Source organism: Acipenser ruthenus, chromosome 20 (assembly GCF_902713425.1).
Source record: "Acipenser ruthenus chromosome 20, fAciRut3.2 maternal haplotype, whole genome shotgun sequence".
Classification (NCBI taxonomy): domain Eukaryota; kingdom Metazoa; phylum Chordata; class Actinopteri; order Acipenseriformes; family Acipenseridae; genus Acipenser; species Acipenser ruthenus.
In genome coordinates this window covers 3,436,773-3,452,147 of record NC_081208.1, presented here as the reverse complement: position 1 = coordinate 3,452,147, position 15,375 = coordinate 3,436,773, and the positions used below count along the sequence as shown (strand labels likewise).

The window sequence follows — 15,375 nt, the reverse complement described above, 5'->3', positions numbered from 1 at the left end:
TTTTTGATCAATAATTATTTTAAATCGGGCAACACAGTAGCAGTTTTGTGGTGCTCTCAGTTGACTTATTTCTAGAGTTTTCAGTTGTCCCATAATATATATTAATTCTGAAAATATATCACCTATACACCTGACTTTTCCCTTTGTTAAAATATACTGTTTTTCACGCATTATTTTCAACTGAGTAGCACAGTTGCGATGCCACATCCCCTTTGCTGAAGCTGCGAATGAGTTTACAGCTTGGGAGGGACTTGGGTCCAGGGAGGAAAATAAACCAGGACAAGGCATGTGACAGACTGTATAGTCTCTTATTCTTTGCTCTAACCACTGGGCCACACAGCTATGCTGTCTACTGAAGTTAGAGACAAATAGTACCGATTTAAGAAGAAAAGCTCATATTTCTATTGGCTTGTGTGGCATTTCAGACACTGGCCTGAAACCTTTCTGGCATGTGATCACAGACACATAATGTAAATGCATTACTAGATACAGAGGATTTACCTTACATCATTAATTTGTGCTTGTGCAGTATTTCAGTTTTGTATGAAGAGGCTGTACATTGGTGGATATTGCATGTGGTATTGTTACAGGAGGCTCTGATGGTCACAAGACAAATAAAGTTTCAATCTCGTCAGATTTAGTTATTACGCTTGAGTGGATTAATAAAGAAATATTATTAAAACAAATGTAAATGCAAAGTTAGATATGTACAAAAATAGTACAATGTGGAATACAAAATTAAATTAATAAATACATACATAGTAACTTAAGATTGCTAACACCTGTAACACTTTCTTTGAAAAAAAAAAGTTGCCTTTCCTCTAAAAAGCATGTTGCCTGCCCATGCTATCTGAGCCCTCTCTCTCGCTCACTCCGTCCTGTTCAAAGACAGGGATAGAAAAAATCCTTATTGATCTAATCTGGTTACCGCTTGCTATTTTCAACAGTTCCATCTAAAAGCCCCCCCACCCCTCCCATCTGCCTGACCTACATGACAGTCACATGTCCTCGGCTCTCTGGCTTGTTGTTTTATGGAAAATGAGGGAGAGATAAAGCCACAGGGTTTTAAGTTTGATCCCTGTCTTTCTTTTGAGGAGGTCTGACGCAGAATAAGATAGTGCTGTCCAATGATGTTTAACCAGGCTCCAAGTCTGATTGGATTCTGCCTGTGCCACTGCTGTTCCTTTCGTTTTCCACAAACAGCAGCACTTGCAGCACTTTACCGGAATCCGCAGATTGCCGACCTGACAGATTGTGTTGCTTAAGAGGACGGGATGGGAGGGGAGGGGGGAGAGAGGGTTGTGGGGAGGGGAGGGGAGGGGGGTAGTATTTGTGATTTGACCGAGTAGTCCCCTTCACACTATTAACGGCTGCTTGTAAATTTTCTGCTGTCCTTGCTGTTCAGTCAATTACGGTGAAAGAGGTTTAGTAATTTTATTTCTTCTTTTTTTTTCAGCTTAGCCTATTGCTATCTTTTTGGATTTTGTATTATTATTAACAAAAGGTGACCATTTCTGAAGGTTACATTAGGTGTTGCAATGAACACTGCCCAAGTGAGTAGGCTGTGGGAATTTAGTTTGGATAGGTGACCCAGCAGTTCCCACCCTAGTAATTTCAAACAGCCCCCCCCCCCCCCCCCCCCCATGCTTCATTTCATCACTCCCACATTGGCTTGTCCTGTGGTTTTCTCATAATAAAAGATGTGCAAAAAAACTGTCAAAGGCGGTTTGCTTTGTAGTAGTTTAAGTAGTTTGGTTATCAGTAACCTTGTAAAGTTTTGTATTTTGTCTATGAGGGAGCAAACGGAGAAATACGTTATTACCACTAAGGTATTACTATTAGGATTATTTATATTGTTAGGATTATTAGTGGCAGTAGTAGTACAGTACTTAATCTTTGTACAATCTTACTTAATTACTAGATAAAGAACCTTGAACTTTACATTCCCAGGTATTGGGTTTGAAGAGCTTACCTGTCTGGGAAAAGCTAAGGGTTCTCTTTAGATCGGCATTGCAGTTAAAATCTACTCCACTGTCAGTTTTCTAGTCACTTTCGATCCGTAACATTTGGTTTAAAATAAAGGCTGGCGAGTACATTAAAGCCTTAAAAACGTTGTCTTTATTGTGCCAACTGCGGTCTAAGCCTTTAAAAGGTGTTTTAAAAGCACCGTTCTTTTAAATAGGACACAACTTTAGAAATTTCTGGAAGGTTTGTGTGTGTTTTATTCTACAGGGATGAGACACAGAAGGGAACATTGTATTTGCCACAGTGGGCCATATTCATAAAGAATTAGCAGTTTAGCAGGTAAACCAAGAAAATAAGTCAAGTGGACAAAACGTTTGTCTGGTTTATACTGTATGTACTGTAGTTTTACTTTATAACTGTATAAGGCTGTGATGCACTGACACAGCCAAGCATCTGTACAATCATTGAGCACTTGTTTGAAAAGGCAAGCCTGCCGTCATGGACATTGTGGCCTGCACATTTAAATGAAAGTAAGTGGATTAGATTTCAGTTTATATTAGAAGACACCAAGCACCTGATTTGCAAGCCGGGTCGGAGCAGGGCAACTGGTGTGGTTCGTTTTGCACTGCGCTGCAGAAGAGCTAAATGTTCCACCCAGCACTTGCTCTCTCTCTCTGCGCGCAAATCGTCAGCTGCATTTCACCGTTAACGTGCCTTCCCATCCATAGGAGGATTAGGAGAAAATCCCCAGGTTTTTTTTTTTTTTGTAACCAGTTGACAAATATCAGATTTGTCTCTAAAAATTAGCTCCATCCATATCTTCAGCCATATGACACACACACAAAAGATTATCTTATTTAATACCCCACCAGCTTGTGTATGGAACAAACAGATTAAAGAGTTTAATAATATTCACAGCGCAGGCCTAACTAACCACTACCACCACCCCCTCTTTTTTTCCTTTAAGAGTTAAAAGGCAATTGTTCACAATTAAAAGCAATATTTATCTAATTTCCCATTCTAGGGTTATTTCCCAGGTATTTATTTATTTATTTGCTTCACTTTTGTGCAGTTTAAACACACAGTGTGAGGAGTTAAAGAGCCTTTAGTGAACAATAGCAGCAGGTGCCCTTTGAGGCGGCGCTTTGTTGTGATTGGAGGGTGCTGTGCTGTTGTTTTAGTGGCCCTTTCGCAAGGGGCAGGGGGGTGGGTGGGAACAGTGCCGACTGTGTGACCTGAGCAGTGTCCCGTTGTCATGGGGACAGTGGCTAGGTAGCCGGATTGTTTGATGCAAACCGCACTGTTGAAAAACAAACTCGGGATCAGGAAGTACAAGCCTGCTGAAAGCACCAATATTTAGACACAGACATTACACACACCATCCTGTCTGCAAGCATACTTTACACAGAATAACGTAAAGGAGTTGTGTATAGCACTCAGTTTTGCTTGTAGCTCACCTTTTGTAGTCTATTTTTCATATGTATTTCATTTAACAGTGGAAGTGATGCCATGGTAACTACAGTCATTTATTTATATTTAAAAATATGAATGTGCTTAATATATAGCTCACACAGTCCATCAGAAGCACAGTTGGATAAAGGACACAAGTTTGTTTTAGTATTCACAAAACTATGTAAGCGCTGAAACACAGGAATAAACAGCAAACCTGTTTTTAGAAACAATTACTTTCAGATATACCAAACCTTATTTAATTATTACTAACAGTATTTTCTGTCACCAGATTTCATCATGAGCTAAAAATAGGGGAGTTTGAAGACAGATTTTCATAAGATGCTGCTTATCCCTTACAGTAAGTTGCCATCTCCACTTAATTTTTATATGCATAATGAGAATCAAGTATACTTGATTCTGTGGGGCAAGCCTAATTTTCAGGCACAGGAGAGGTTGTGTCAAATGTTGTATTGAATGATTTTTTCTTGTTTGTGTTCTGGGCACTTCTTCGGTTATAGAATAAATCGGTGTTCGTCTGGGTCACAAATGTTTATGAAAGAAATTAGGGTGGTAATTAGTTAATTATAACCTAGAAACGTGAGGGGCAGGAAAACAATGGAGTGCACCTTAAAAATACTAAACCAGGACTCGGCATACAGAGATAGCTTTAGAATAAATAAATACAAAAGAAGCACAGCCTCTTAATTCAATCTTCCGGTAGATATCTTTTTTCCTTTCATGGTTTTTGTTTTTGTGAAATATAAGGATGAGCTTTTTTTCCATCCCGATTTAGCTTCGGAGAATTTTATAATTTAGTAATTAAAATCTTTGATAGGCTTTGGAAATTGCACTTGATTGAATTTAATGGGAAGATGAATTTCAATTTTATTTGATTACCGAGACCCCTGGCATCGGTATTTATGGAAAAAACTGTACAAAAATATGCTGTGTGGGCTAAGATGGCATAATAAAATTAACGGTAATCGGATTTCTCCGTCATGAATTTCGCTCTAATTTCACTATAATTTTCCATTAGATAGCTGGTTTACAAATATTTGCTCATCTGTGATGGGAAAAGGCTATCTGTCTAAAATAATTATGGAGAGAGCATTCAAAAATGTGCCTTTTTCCTGTTTGCTTTTTAAAAACCAGATTGCAAGGGACCACAATTAAGGATGCTGCATTATGAATGTCTGAATCTGGGGAGAAAAATATATTATGATAATAAAAAGATTTAAAAGTGTATTATGAGAGGATTTGCAAATAGAAAGTACAGTATATACCTCTTATTTCTACCTACTGTGTATGTATGTACAAATATGAAAATATCAAAGTAAAACAAAAAATCGGCTTTATATATTTTCAGTTCCCTGTAATAAACAAACAAACAAAAAAGGAGCCTGATTTATATTATCATAATTTTATTTTATCAAAGTTCCACTGAAGTTGACACAAAGATACAATGCTAAAAATTGCTTTGTTTCAATAGTTAAAAATAACAAGTAAACCTTTTTGGAAAATCACGGATAAATCAGATTTTGCACAAAAAAAAAAAAAACAGATGTATGGGGAGGGTTGTAGAGTTCCCCTTGATCCCGCCCCCCTCCCTCCCTCCTTTTGTGATCCTGCCCCCCTCTACCTCCTTCCTCTCCCCCCAACATGCTCTGCACCACCGTCGGAGACAGCAAGCGAGTTCAAATACAATCCAGCTCTAGGCAAAGGTCAGATTTCTAACTCGACAGGTCCCTGGGCTTCCAGCACAAAAGCCACAGAATTCACATCTTTCAACTCGGCCCTCGCCTTTGTCCTGGTGGAACGGTCTGCTTAGAAGAGCGCTCTGTCAGACCTGCCCCTCCCTGGGTGCACGGTGAGGGGCTGCTAAACGTCTGGCTTGGCTTCCCTTTGACTGATGCCCCCCTGGAATGTCATGCCACCCCCCTCCCTCTTGGACACCCTTCTTAAAACATAACATTAAACATCAAGAATGATTAATAATAATAATAATAATAATAATAATAATAATAATAATAATAATGTGTTTAAACTTGTGATAAAAAATGAGGCCTTGGGTGTATTGGTATATATATACAAAACCAACACACAATTATTATTATTATTTTATTATTTGAAGACACCAGTAGCCTCATGTTTTATGGTCAATTAAATCTGTTTTGTGGCTGTTTAAGGTCTTGGCAAGTGCATCCTCTTGTGTCATCTTTTATATGAGGACTAGATTGCAGGCAAACTAGCCAGTCCATAGGGCATATAAGTACAGGACAGTATTTTGCAGAGAAAAATTAACCTGTGAAAGGTGGCCCATATCGAAAACGTTCTCATTCCAGCACAGTCCACTGCAGTGAAGAGTCAGAGGTGCCTATTGGACAGTTGAAGGGGCACATTGAGAATACCTGGCCCTCTCTTGACATGTTCAGGGAGCTGGTTTGTTATTAGATTGCCAACTAAAGATGACGATCCTGTTTTATACAGGATCTGCACTCACTTCGCATATCTGGAAACCTGGAACGCATAACACTCATCCGAGTTTAAACTTGAAGAAATCTAATTACATGCATAAAATATTGTACACAAACAATTTTGAGCTTTTAAGGCCCTTTCAAGGCTTCCTGTTTCGGGTGTCCCTGGAGTACAGCATACCAGATGTCTGCTCATCAGCTGAGCTACTAAAATACTAAAACATTTCGACTCATAACTCACTTAGCTGATATTTTATATACTGTATTTCTGCCTATTTAAACACAGTTTTGGCAGGGAACATAATGAAGTTAAATGAAGTGATGTTTATACTAATTCATTGTGTCTCATATTTTTGTTCTAGGTTATGTTTTTATTGTTTTAAAAATGAAATTGTGTTGTTTTGGTTTGTCTGGATTTTTTGTATGGCTTTTAGAAAAAAGATAAAACTGCCATCCTCCAGCTACGCTCAGATGTTAATTAAACTGCATAATACTGTCAATAGGTGGTAAGGAGCACCATGGGTAGCCAGGACAGTGATTTCACATGATGAGTTGTTCTAGTGGGATACATTGCCATTCCTCGATGCTTGCCACCTCACCTTCAGGGAGCCTGGTTGTTTTTCCAGTGCAGAGCAACTGACGTCACACACAATGAACGTGTCGAGTCGCGTGTAGATGATGCGGTATGAAGAGACGCTGTGTTTGAGTTGAGAATGGCGGATCCAGAAGTTATGGTTTTCTTTGTTCTTCATATATTACTGAATACTGCTGAAATGTTGCTCATCTTCCTTGAGTATTCTGAGTGATTGACGCAAAGTAATGACGGAAATCATTAACCTCGCCCCTGGGCCTGCTCAGCCTCCGAGCCAGATTGAGATGTGTTGTGAGGCCACAGTTTGGTTCTCACTCGGCTTCACTAATAGCCAGTGGAAACTCACCCGTACATGCCCTCGCGGCTTGGATTTGCCAGTGGAAAAGGGGTACTAATCATCACTTTTGATACTGATTTATTCAGTCATGAAAAAATAAATCTGCCAGATCTGCTCTCATGCCCATTTTGTGTGAAACTGACTTGCACAATAGTACAGAATACATATCAGGATGGCATTTGCCTAACAAATTAACCCAACATTTTTACACAAAAGCATGAGCTATTTTTCTGTTTTTGCTTAATGTTTTATGCTAAAAATTAGGATTTATTTTTACAGATTGCTGTAAAAAAAACCTGACGTGTCTGTTTTTCAGTGGGTGTGGTTGGCATTTTAAAATGTATCTATCAAATTCAGACAAAAAAACAGTACATTTTTAGGTGTGGATGTTTTCACAGGGCTTATCTGTATAAAAAGTTACATAAAGGCATTTTTTTTTAACAATCCACTCTATATTTCCAGGGATTGAATAGGAAGTTCATATTGTCCGTGTTTAAATTCTCAATCCAATTGATAAATCAATGAGAAGCGGTGTTTGTTTTATCTTTTATTTTGTGAGGAAGGAAAAATGACATGCCTTTTATACCGCAAAAGCATGAAACAAATTAAAATCATGCCTTGTATGTTTAAAGGGTGTCTAATTATCGGTACTGTATTCCTAACCGAAGACTTTGAACTTTCTAAATACGACATTTATTATTCTGGTAACAGAATGCTATCAATAAACATCATCAATGTTATCTAGTAATAAATACTGTATGTTTATATAATATTGTTTATATTAATGAATCAGATAAATAAATAAATAAGCAAATAAATCAAATCCATGAATACATTATGTACCTAGAGGCCCCCAAAAAAGAGGTTTTGCATTTTGTTCAGGAAGAAACTGCCAGGCAAATAAGTTGTTTGACTTATAAAGTATTCATTGTCACCTGGTAACGGCTTGTCGTTTATCATTTCACCTGAAATTACAATGGAAACCGATACCTTATCAGCGGGAGAGAGGGAGGGAGAATTGGAGAAAGAGAGGGAGTTCAGGGGCAGAGAGAGAGAGGGTGTGTCTAGCCAGGAATGTATATATATTTTTTTTACAATTAATTGTTCCAGGATCAGATTACAAATAATTCTGGCTTCTAATCAGCATTTTATTTTTTTATTTCCTTTTTGTATATATATATATATATATATATATATATATATATATATATATATATATATATATATATATATATATATAAAGGCCACAAATTATAATAAAACGAGTTTCAAAGGTAGGCACCAGCCAATCAAAGTATTTATAATTTATAACTTATTTTTATATACAGAAATACATAAATATATAATGAAAGGACTGAGAACATCCTCATGTCTCTGGGAGATTTGGAAAGTTCTAATTTAAAAGCTATATTAAATTAGATTATACTCTTTCAGTAAGAAACTGATGTATTTTTCCTATGAAATTATTTGTGTCATTTGTCCTTTTCTATTTAAACAGTGAACTTTTTTTTGTTCAACTAAAACTCCTAATTTTAACGTCAATTAAGTTATACAGTGTTTTTTTTTAAACTTTTTTTTTTATGACATTTAAATATTTAAATACAGAATCCTGTGTGTAAAGATAATGTACTCTTTAGTGTGTTCAAAAATCTATTTTAATTTAAATATCTAATATGTTATTAATAATGTGTATATATATATATATATATATATAGATATATATATATATACCTTTTATGCATACAGAAGTTGTGTGTGTTTGAATATCTGATATTAAAAACATGATTCAATACAGTACTTTCATTATCATAAGTGTCTTCTTTGAGGTACAGCGTGGGTCTTAAAACACTGTTAGGTGTGCCCCCTCCTCCTCCTCCTCCTCCTCCACCTCCACCTCCTCCTCCTCCTCCTCCTTCTTCTTTTTAATACAGCTGTGGGAGGTTCCACACTGTGAGAGTTAAAAGGCTAGTAGACCACTGAGATAGAAAGGCCAACCCACCATGGGAAAAAAAAAAAAAACTGCTAGGGTTCCTGCTCTGCTGTAATTTCCTATCAGCCCATTCAGTGAACATCACCAACAGCTTGGTGTGTGTGTGTGTGTGTGTGTGTGAGAGAGAGAAAGAGAGGGCGAGCAAACGCTTCACCTGCCCTCCTAAACCACAGGGAGGCGGGGCTAAATTGCAACTGCCAATCACATCCATTCATGGCAGCCAACATTTCTCTCTCTGGCAAACTATTGACAGATTACATGTCAAAGAGTTTTTAGTTCATTATTGAAGGAAGTTTTTTTTTTTATTTTTTTGGTCTTTTCTTTTCCAATTCTTTGAAACCGACAGAGCTGAGTAATATATATTATGAAAGTTACATGTCTGAGTGGATATAACTTTGAATTTTCTGAATATGGTAAGTGGACTTTTATGAATTTCACTTTTGTATTGTTTTACCAAAAAGATAATAGAACCGCACATAAGGGTTATCTCATTTGAATCCGATACTGAACCTACTATACTTGGTTGAAAGTGCAGTATGCTAAAGTAAAGCACTGTCTGTGTATACACACTCTATTAACCGGGGCTGTCAAGTGATTTATATGTTGTTTCTGCTGTACAATTATCATGTCAATTAAAACGAAAGTGTAGTTTTGACAAAATATACAGCAGTTAGAGATTTTTATTTTGCTTTTTTTTTTGGTCTGTTTGTAAGCTGACAGTTTAATCGAAACTCCCAAGCCTTAGTATTGAAACTAAAACAGACTTTTTCTATCCTTTTTTGTTTTTCCAAGAATGTTTCAGTGACAGTAACAGCGCATAGGGGTGTTTGTTGGTGGTGGCGTTGCAATGGGCTATCTGTCATTAAAGCAAATGGCCTGAGGAGCTGTTGCCAAGGGGGACAATGAAAACAAAGTGTTGTTTGTGATGCTTTAACGTATGTAGACATACATACGTTACAAAGGAATACAGGTCTGATTTGGGTTTGTTTTTGTTTTTTCCTCGATGATACTGGAACAGCACAGACAGCTCAATTCACCTCCCCTGCAACACTGTAAACAGAAACCGGGGTAGAAGAAATTAGTAGCTACAGTATCTGTAGCTCTGTCTTTTACACGGTTCCCCTTTGATTTCTATTTAGGACTAGAGGAGTCGGTTTAGCACTAGACACCCACAGCTTTCTTTTTGAATGTGTTCTTGCATCTCTTCTAATTGGTGCGATAGAACATTGCTGAAATCTTTTAGTAGTCACCAGGTGGGGGTGGTGGCTGTTGTTGTTTAGCTGGAACTTGTTAGCTAGCAAGTTACCAAGCCATTAAGGGTGTTGCAAATTTTAGCACGACAAAATGACTAGGCAATACTCTATGCATTTGTATATCCTGTGCTGACTGTGAATATAAATACAGGTCAGCAGAGTCTTAGTTAGAAGTTGTGGCCCACTGTCAGTTGTTTTTCTGTTTTAACTGCGGGATATTTCTGAACAGTTGTTTGTTCCCCCCTCCCCTGACATCTTAAAGGTACAGTGCCCCGTATTTGTGATGGGGTTGTTTTAGATGGTTATTATTGCTAACACTGTCCTGTGTGCCCCCCCCCCTTCCCCCCACACCCTTGAGAGCTCCTCACCCAGCTTCCAGTTCATAATTTGATGATTGGCATCTGTTCACTCAACTTGCCTTATACATTATTTGCTGATGAGAGTGTTGGATATTTAGTGTTGCAAGGGAAAATGCAGAGTAATAATAATAATAATAATAATAATAATAATAATAATAATAATAATAATGTGATAAATAAAATAATTAATACAAACAGACTTTTTTGGTTGTTAGTTTTGACAGAATATTGTTAACATCACAGGCAGTCCAGATAGCTCTGATAAAACTTTTTTATTTAAAAAAAAAAAAAAAAGCACGGATGAAATCAAGAGTAAATGGAGGGGAAAAACAATCCAAAGTCTGTAGCCTTCAGTAACCTTTCCCACAATTTAATAATAACTGAATCAATTTGATGTCTTAAGCAATAAAAAAGGCTGTTGCCATCCTAATTCTCAGGCTCCTTAGATGACAGTAAATTTACATTTTTTAATTAAACTAGCCGGAATTTTTATGAGGGGGCTGGGTTATGTTAATGGAAACGTTGTGTACTCTAGATTAAGAGAGTTGCGAAATAAATTCAGGAAGAGCCATTAAAAAAAAAAAAAAAAAAATATGGATCCCACGTCTTTAACCCCTTTTATGCTGATTTCTCCTGGGGGATTGTTATATTTCCACAGCTCTGTCATGGATGAGTGACGTTCGGCAGTGCAATGATTAGTATCGTGGCGTCAGTTGATGCCCTTCTGTTCTTATATATACAATGCACACATAGATATGTATATTAACTGCATGCTATATATATTGTGTACATGTACGCTACAGTGTACAGTATAAGAAGGTGATGCGTATAATACCAAGGGGGTTCAATTGGATTTGGTGTAACATGGAGCTAAGGTCTCAGGTGGTGCCATAGTAGGTTATGTTCGTAAAAGCAGTTTTCTGGACTTTTCAATTGATCCTTACACTAAAAAAAAACAAAGAAACAGTTGCTGAGACTTTTTTGTTGTTGTTACAAGCAGCTTATCCGGTTTCATTTATTATGAGAAACCCCACTGGGTTCAACGTTCACGTTTAAATTGTAAAAAAAAAAAAATCCTAGTAATAATAGTGATGGTAAAGGAGGTTTAAATCAGGCTCAAATAAAATAGACGCTAAAAAGTAATAAACTATAAAAAGGAATAATGCCAACACGCATGTGTTGCGTGTGTTTGTGCAAGAACATGCAAATGTGCACTCAAATATCCATTAACATTTAAACACCTGCTGTATCAGTACACTTGTGGAAGGCGTCCTGGTGAATTGTTCATTTCCTGATAGTTTTGCAAGCTTACATTTGTAATTGTATTGATGATAATGAACAATAATACCAATGTGCTGGGTTCCGCTTCAGGACTGCACTGGATCCTTAGGAAAAAAAAAACAAACATCTGAAAGTGAGCAACACATGGTTTAAGTTGTTTCAAAATCATCCGAACCTACAATGATCCAAAAGCGTTGTCTGTCCAGACAGATCAGTTTGCCTAGAACTGAGGGACAGGCATGACTAGAGTGTGTCCTAAAACCGGCCGAGTGACACTATCATCCCTTTCTCCCCAGGAGTATTTGTGCACTCATCCAGTTGCTAGATCATAATTAAAACCTCAAAGCGCCCCATCACCGATACAGAGTAATAGCTTAATTAATACTCAGAAACTAACGACATACTCCAGAAATAATTAACAAGTAATACCTGAGGCTCCTGTTTGTTTTATTTTTTAAATCTTCTGGGAAATAGATAGATTTTTTTTTTGTTAGCTTAACATTCAGAAACGTAGCTTTTTCAATACTGTGCTGCATGCGAAACTCGGCTTTTCAGAACTAGGAGTGGAGGTTGCAGAACAAAAATAAATACATGAGAGAATGCCCCTGTTGGTTGGGCATTCTGACTACTGACTCTGAAACAGAGGCAGCATTTTCAGTGACACAAATACAGTGATCTACTATAGGGTCAGGCAGTGTAGAATGCAGTTCAAGCAGTTCAAAGTTCAAGCTATATCAGAAAAGCAGTCGGGGACATGATGTATAATATTTTGTTTAAAGGCTTGCAAGAGAGGCCTGCATAGAATTGATTTGCATGCTTTGGATATTGAGTTGTCTGGAAGGAAGATTATCAAAGTGCGAAATGCTACTGTTAATCTGTTTAAATGTGGTAGGAGTCTTTAGGAGTCACCGGCTAATATCACAGAAGGAGAAAAAGCACTCTTTTAGCCAGGCTAGCTATCCTGTGCATTGTACCCCTTTTCTTAAAGCTTGGTGTGACAGAGAGGTTACTTAACCTGTCTGTCTTCAGAGAAATGAAATGCAAAACCAGGATTTCATGGTTCCAAGTTCTTCGCACTAAGCTCAGAGGCCACGCTGCTTCTTGATAATACAAGTATAAATAAGGCAACGTGGACACAGCGAGCTGATACGTTTACTGATACTAAAGTGATAAACCAGTTATCTCCTTTTGTAAACTTTGAATGCAGCCCTGACACATGCAAAGGGGAGACACTGATGTGATTCGGGTGATTTTTGGGTGGTCCTGTTGATTTTATCAACATGTCCCCACACCCACCCATCCCACTTCAAACTTTCTAGGACCATTTGTCAGTAAATTCACTCTGTATAGAGTGTTGTGGACAGCGACTTCCGTATTATTATATTAGAATATTATTCACAATGTTAAATGAAGTTAGATTATTTAGCAGCAGCGTTCAGTAGCTAGTAGACTCCAAGGTAAGGGAAAATCCTGTGTTTATGAAAAAGCAATGATGTTTTTCTAGGAGCTTCATTTGTTTAAAATATGAAAAAAACTTTTTTACTGTTTTGCATTCGTTCGCTACAACATGCAAACCCTGTTGACCTTTGAAGCACTTGTAATATTTTTATTACCGAACAGCCACTTCGATGAAATTAAAACTGCAATCACTTTCTGCACAGCGCTTATAAAAAAAGAAAAAAAGAGAGAAAACCATTAACAGTTCTAAAAGTGCAGTATAAGAGAGATTATTGATAGAAATTCTCTGTTTTTATAATTGTCATTGATCATATGCAAGGTATTATTTTTTGTCTCCATATGTTGTACTGTATCATTTACATGAACAAACACATACTATGCAATTATCATAAACCTGGTCAGCTTTCAATATTTATTTATTTGTTCCAGCGATTACAAAATGTGTTTCAGATCTAGCTAGGAATTGAAATTCAAACACGTCAGCATTAGCTCCTTATCTCTGCTTTACTTTGAGTTTTTTTTTTAAACACCCACATGTACTTATTTCTTAGTGTTCTTGGCTGTCACCTTCAGCACCGTTTGCTTTGCTAGCCAAAGATTCGATATCCTGTCCTTTCTTGTAATTGACTGCAAACATGGCCGCCCAGTTTTGAGCTCTTCCTCAGTAGATACTTTTTTTTAATGTGACATTCTATTCGGTTGGGTCAGAAGCGGCCAGCTCCAGCAATAATTACTGTCGGTACGTGATAAATGTGACTCCCAGCTGTTCGCTTGTGTCACCAGCAACAGATTGGGGGATCGCAGGGGGGAGGGGGGGGGGGGGGGTTTGGTGTTTGACTGAATTTTTAAAAAAACTCTGAAACTTGATAGGATTACATCGTCTTAGGCCTCACACCTGTTAGGAGCTCTGAACAGAACAGTTGGCTGTCTCTTTGGTAGAGCTTAGCATTTCTTCCCTCCACGGTGAACATGTTCACTTTGGGGGGGGGGGGGGGGTGGGGGGGACTTATTTTAAGTTTGCAGTCGTTTCAGAAGCATTTATTTGCTCGATTCGACAAAGCTCAACATGTGGTTTGAGAGGTGACCAAATGTTTTACAGTTATCTTTTATTTATTTTGGAGGGCGTCACTTTGTAATTTCAGGCAATCTGCAAGCTTAAGATTTTGCAGCAAGTTTTTTTTTTTGTTTGTTTTCTTAAATTACATCCACAAAAGTTTTGTTATGATTGATTCTGTTTTGCTGCTCTGGCAAACTAGTTAATAAAAAGTTTGTTGGGCTCCTGAAATTAAACAAATAAATGTCAGCGTTTTTACTTACTCCCCAGCTGTGATGATGCCAGGCTCTCTTTATTTTGAATTGAAAAAAAAAGTTATACTGTGCAATGTGACTGAGATGGCCGTCAGTGTTGCTTTAAAAGGTCTGTTTAAGTTGGCATTTGTTGCAGACATTTGTATGTATACATGTGTTACAATAAATCACTATTTTGAATTTGGGGGGCAAATTATCTGATACGTAAAACCAGGCGCATCGAGTTGTTGATTTATTTTATTTACTTTCAACAAAATGCAGTATTTAAAAAACAAAAATATCAACTTTGGAATCATTCGCAACTTCTTTAAAAAGTCATGATGTAATTAGATTAGTAATGACAATCACATTTTTACTTTTGTAGAAAGCAAGGTGACGAGACAGCAGGAAGTCTTATGTTAATAATCTGAATATCTTAAAAGGCAGTGTACAGCTTTAAAGGAAACTCTGCTTCTCCCCAGAAAGGCTGGAAGTGTCATTTCCATAAATACATCACCTGATATTTCTTCTGAGTAAAATAACCAGTTGGAGTCTTAATTGTTTGGAAAACATTTAATGCCCCCATTTCACCCCAGTGTCCTCTCTCCCGTCCCTTGATTCATTTCACCGCGTGTCCTCAGCTTGTGGAAAATGGCGTTCATTTTTTTATTACCTGTTTGACTCTCAAGCCTTATTACTCTAGCTCCTTAATGTTCCCTGTAACCGTGGAAACCAGATGAATAAACGTCCGCAAAGAAAATGAGATGATTAAACAGGTCACCCTTGCAAAACAAATTTGCTTGGCCGAGCGCAATTTGTGTACTGAGCTTCTGTCTTAACAGTTTGCTAACAAGGGGATTGTTCACTGGGGTAACTGAGTACAAAAAAAAGGTGCAAACAAAAAAAATGATGACAAAGACCTTACTC

General features: G+C 37.4%; 1 protein-coding gene across 3 annotated transcripts in view; it reads left to right on the top strand.

Annotated features, from left to right (window-relative positions):
* Positions 1–15,375, top strand: part of LOC117963650 (zinc finger protein castor homolog 1-like) — a 185,434-nt gene that overhangs the window by 98,569 nt on the left and 71,490 nt on the right. For 2 of the 3 annotated variants that reach the window (XM_058993164.1, XM_058993163.1), the window contains exon 3: positions 3,707–3,775. In XM_058993164.1, the coding sequence (XP_058849147.1) occupies positions 3,757–3,775 (19 nt within the window). In that variant the 5' untranslated portion in view covers positions 3,707–3,756. Of the gene's footprint in view, positions 1–3,706; positions 3,776–8,827; positions 9,224–15,375 lie in introns of those variants that run through there. The other variant, XM_058993162.1, reaches the window with a different exon arrangement.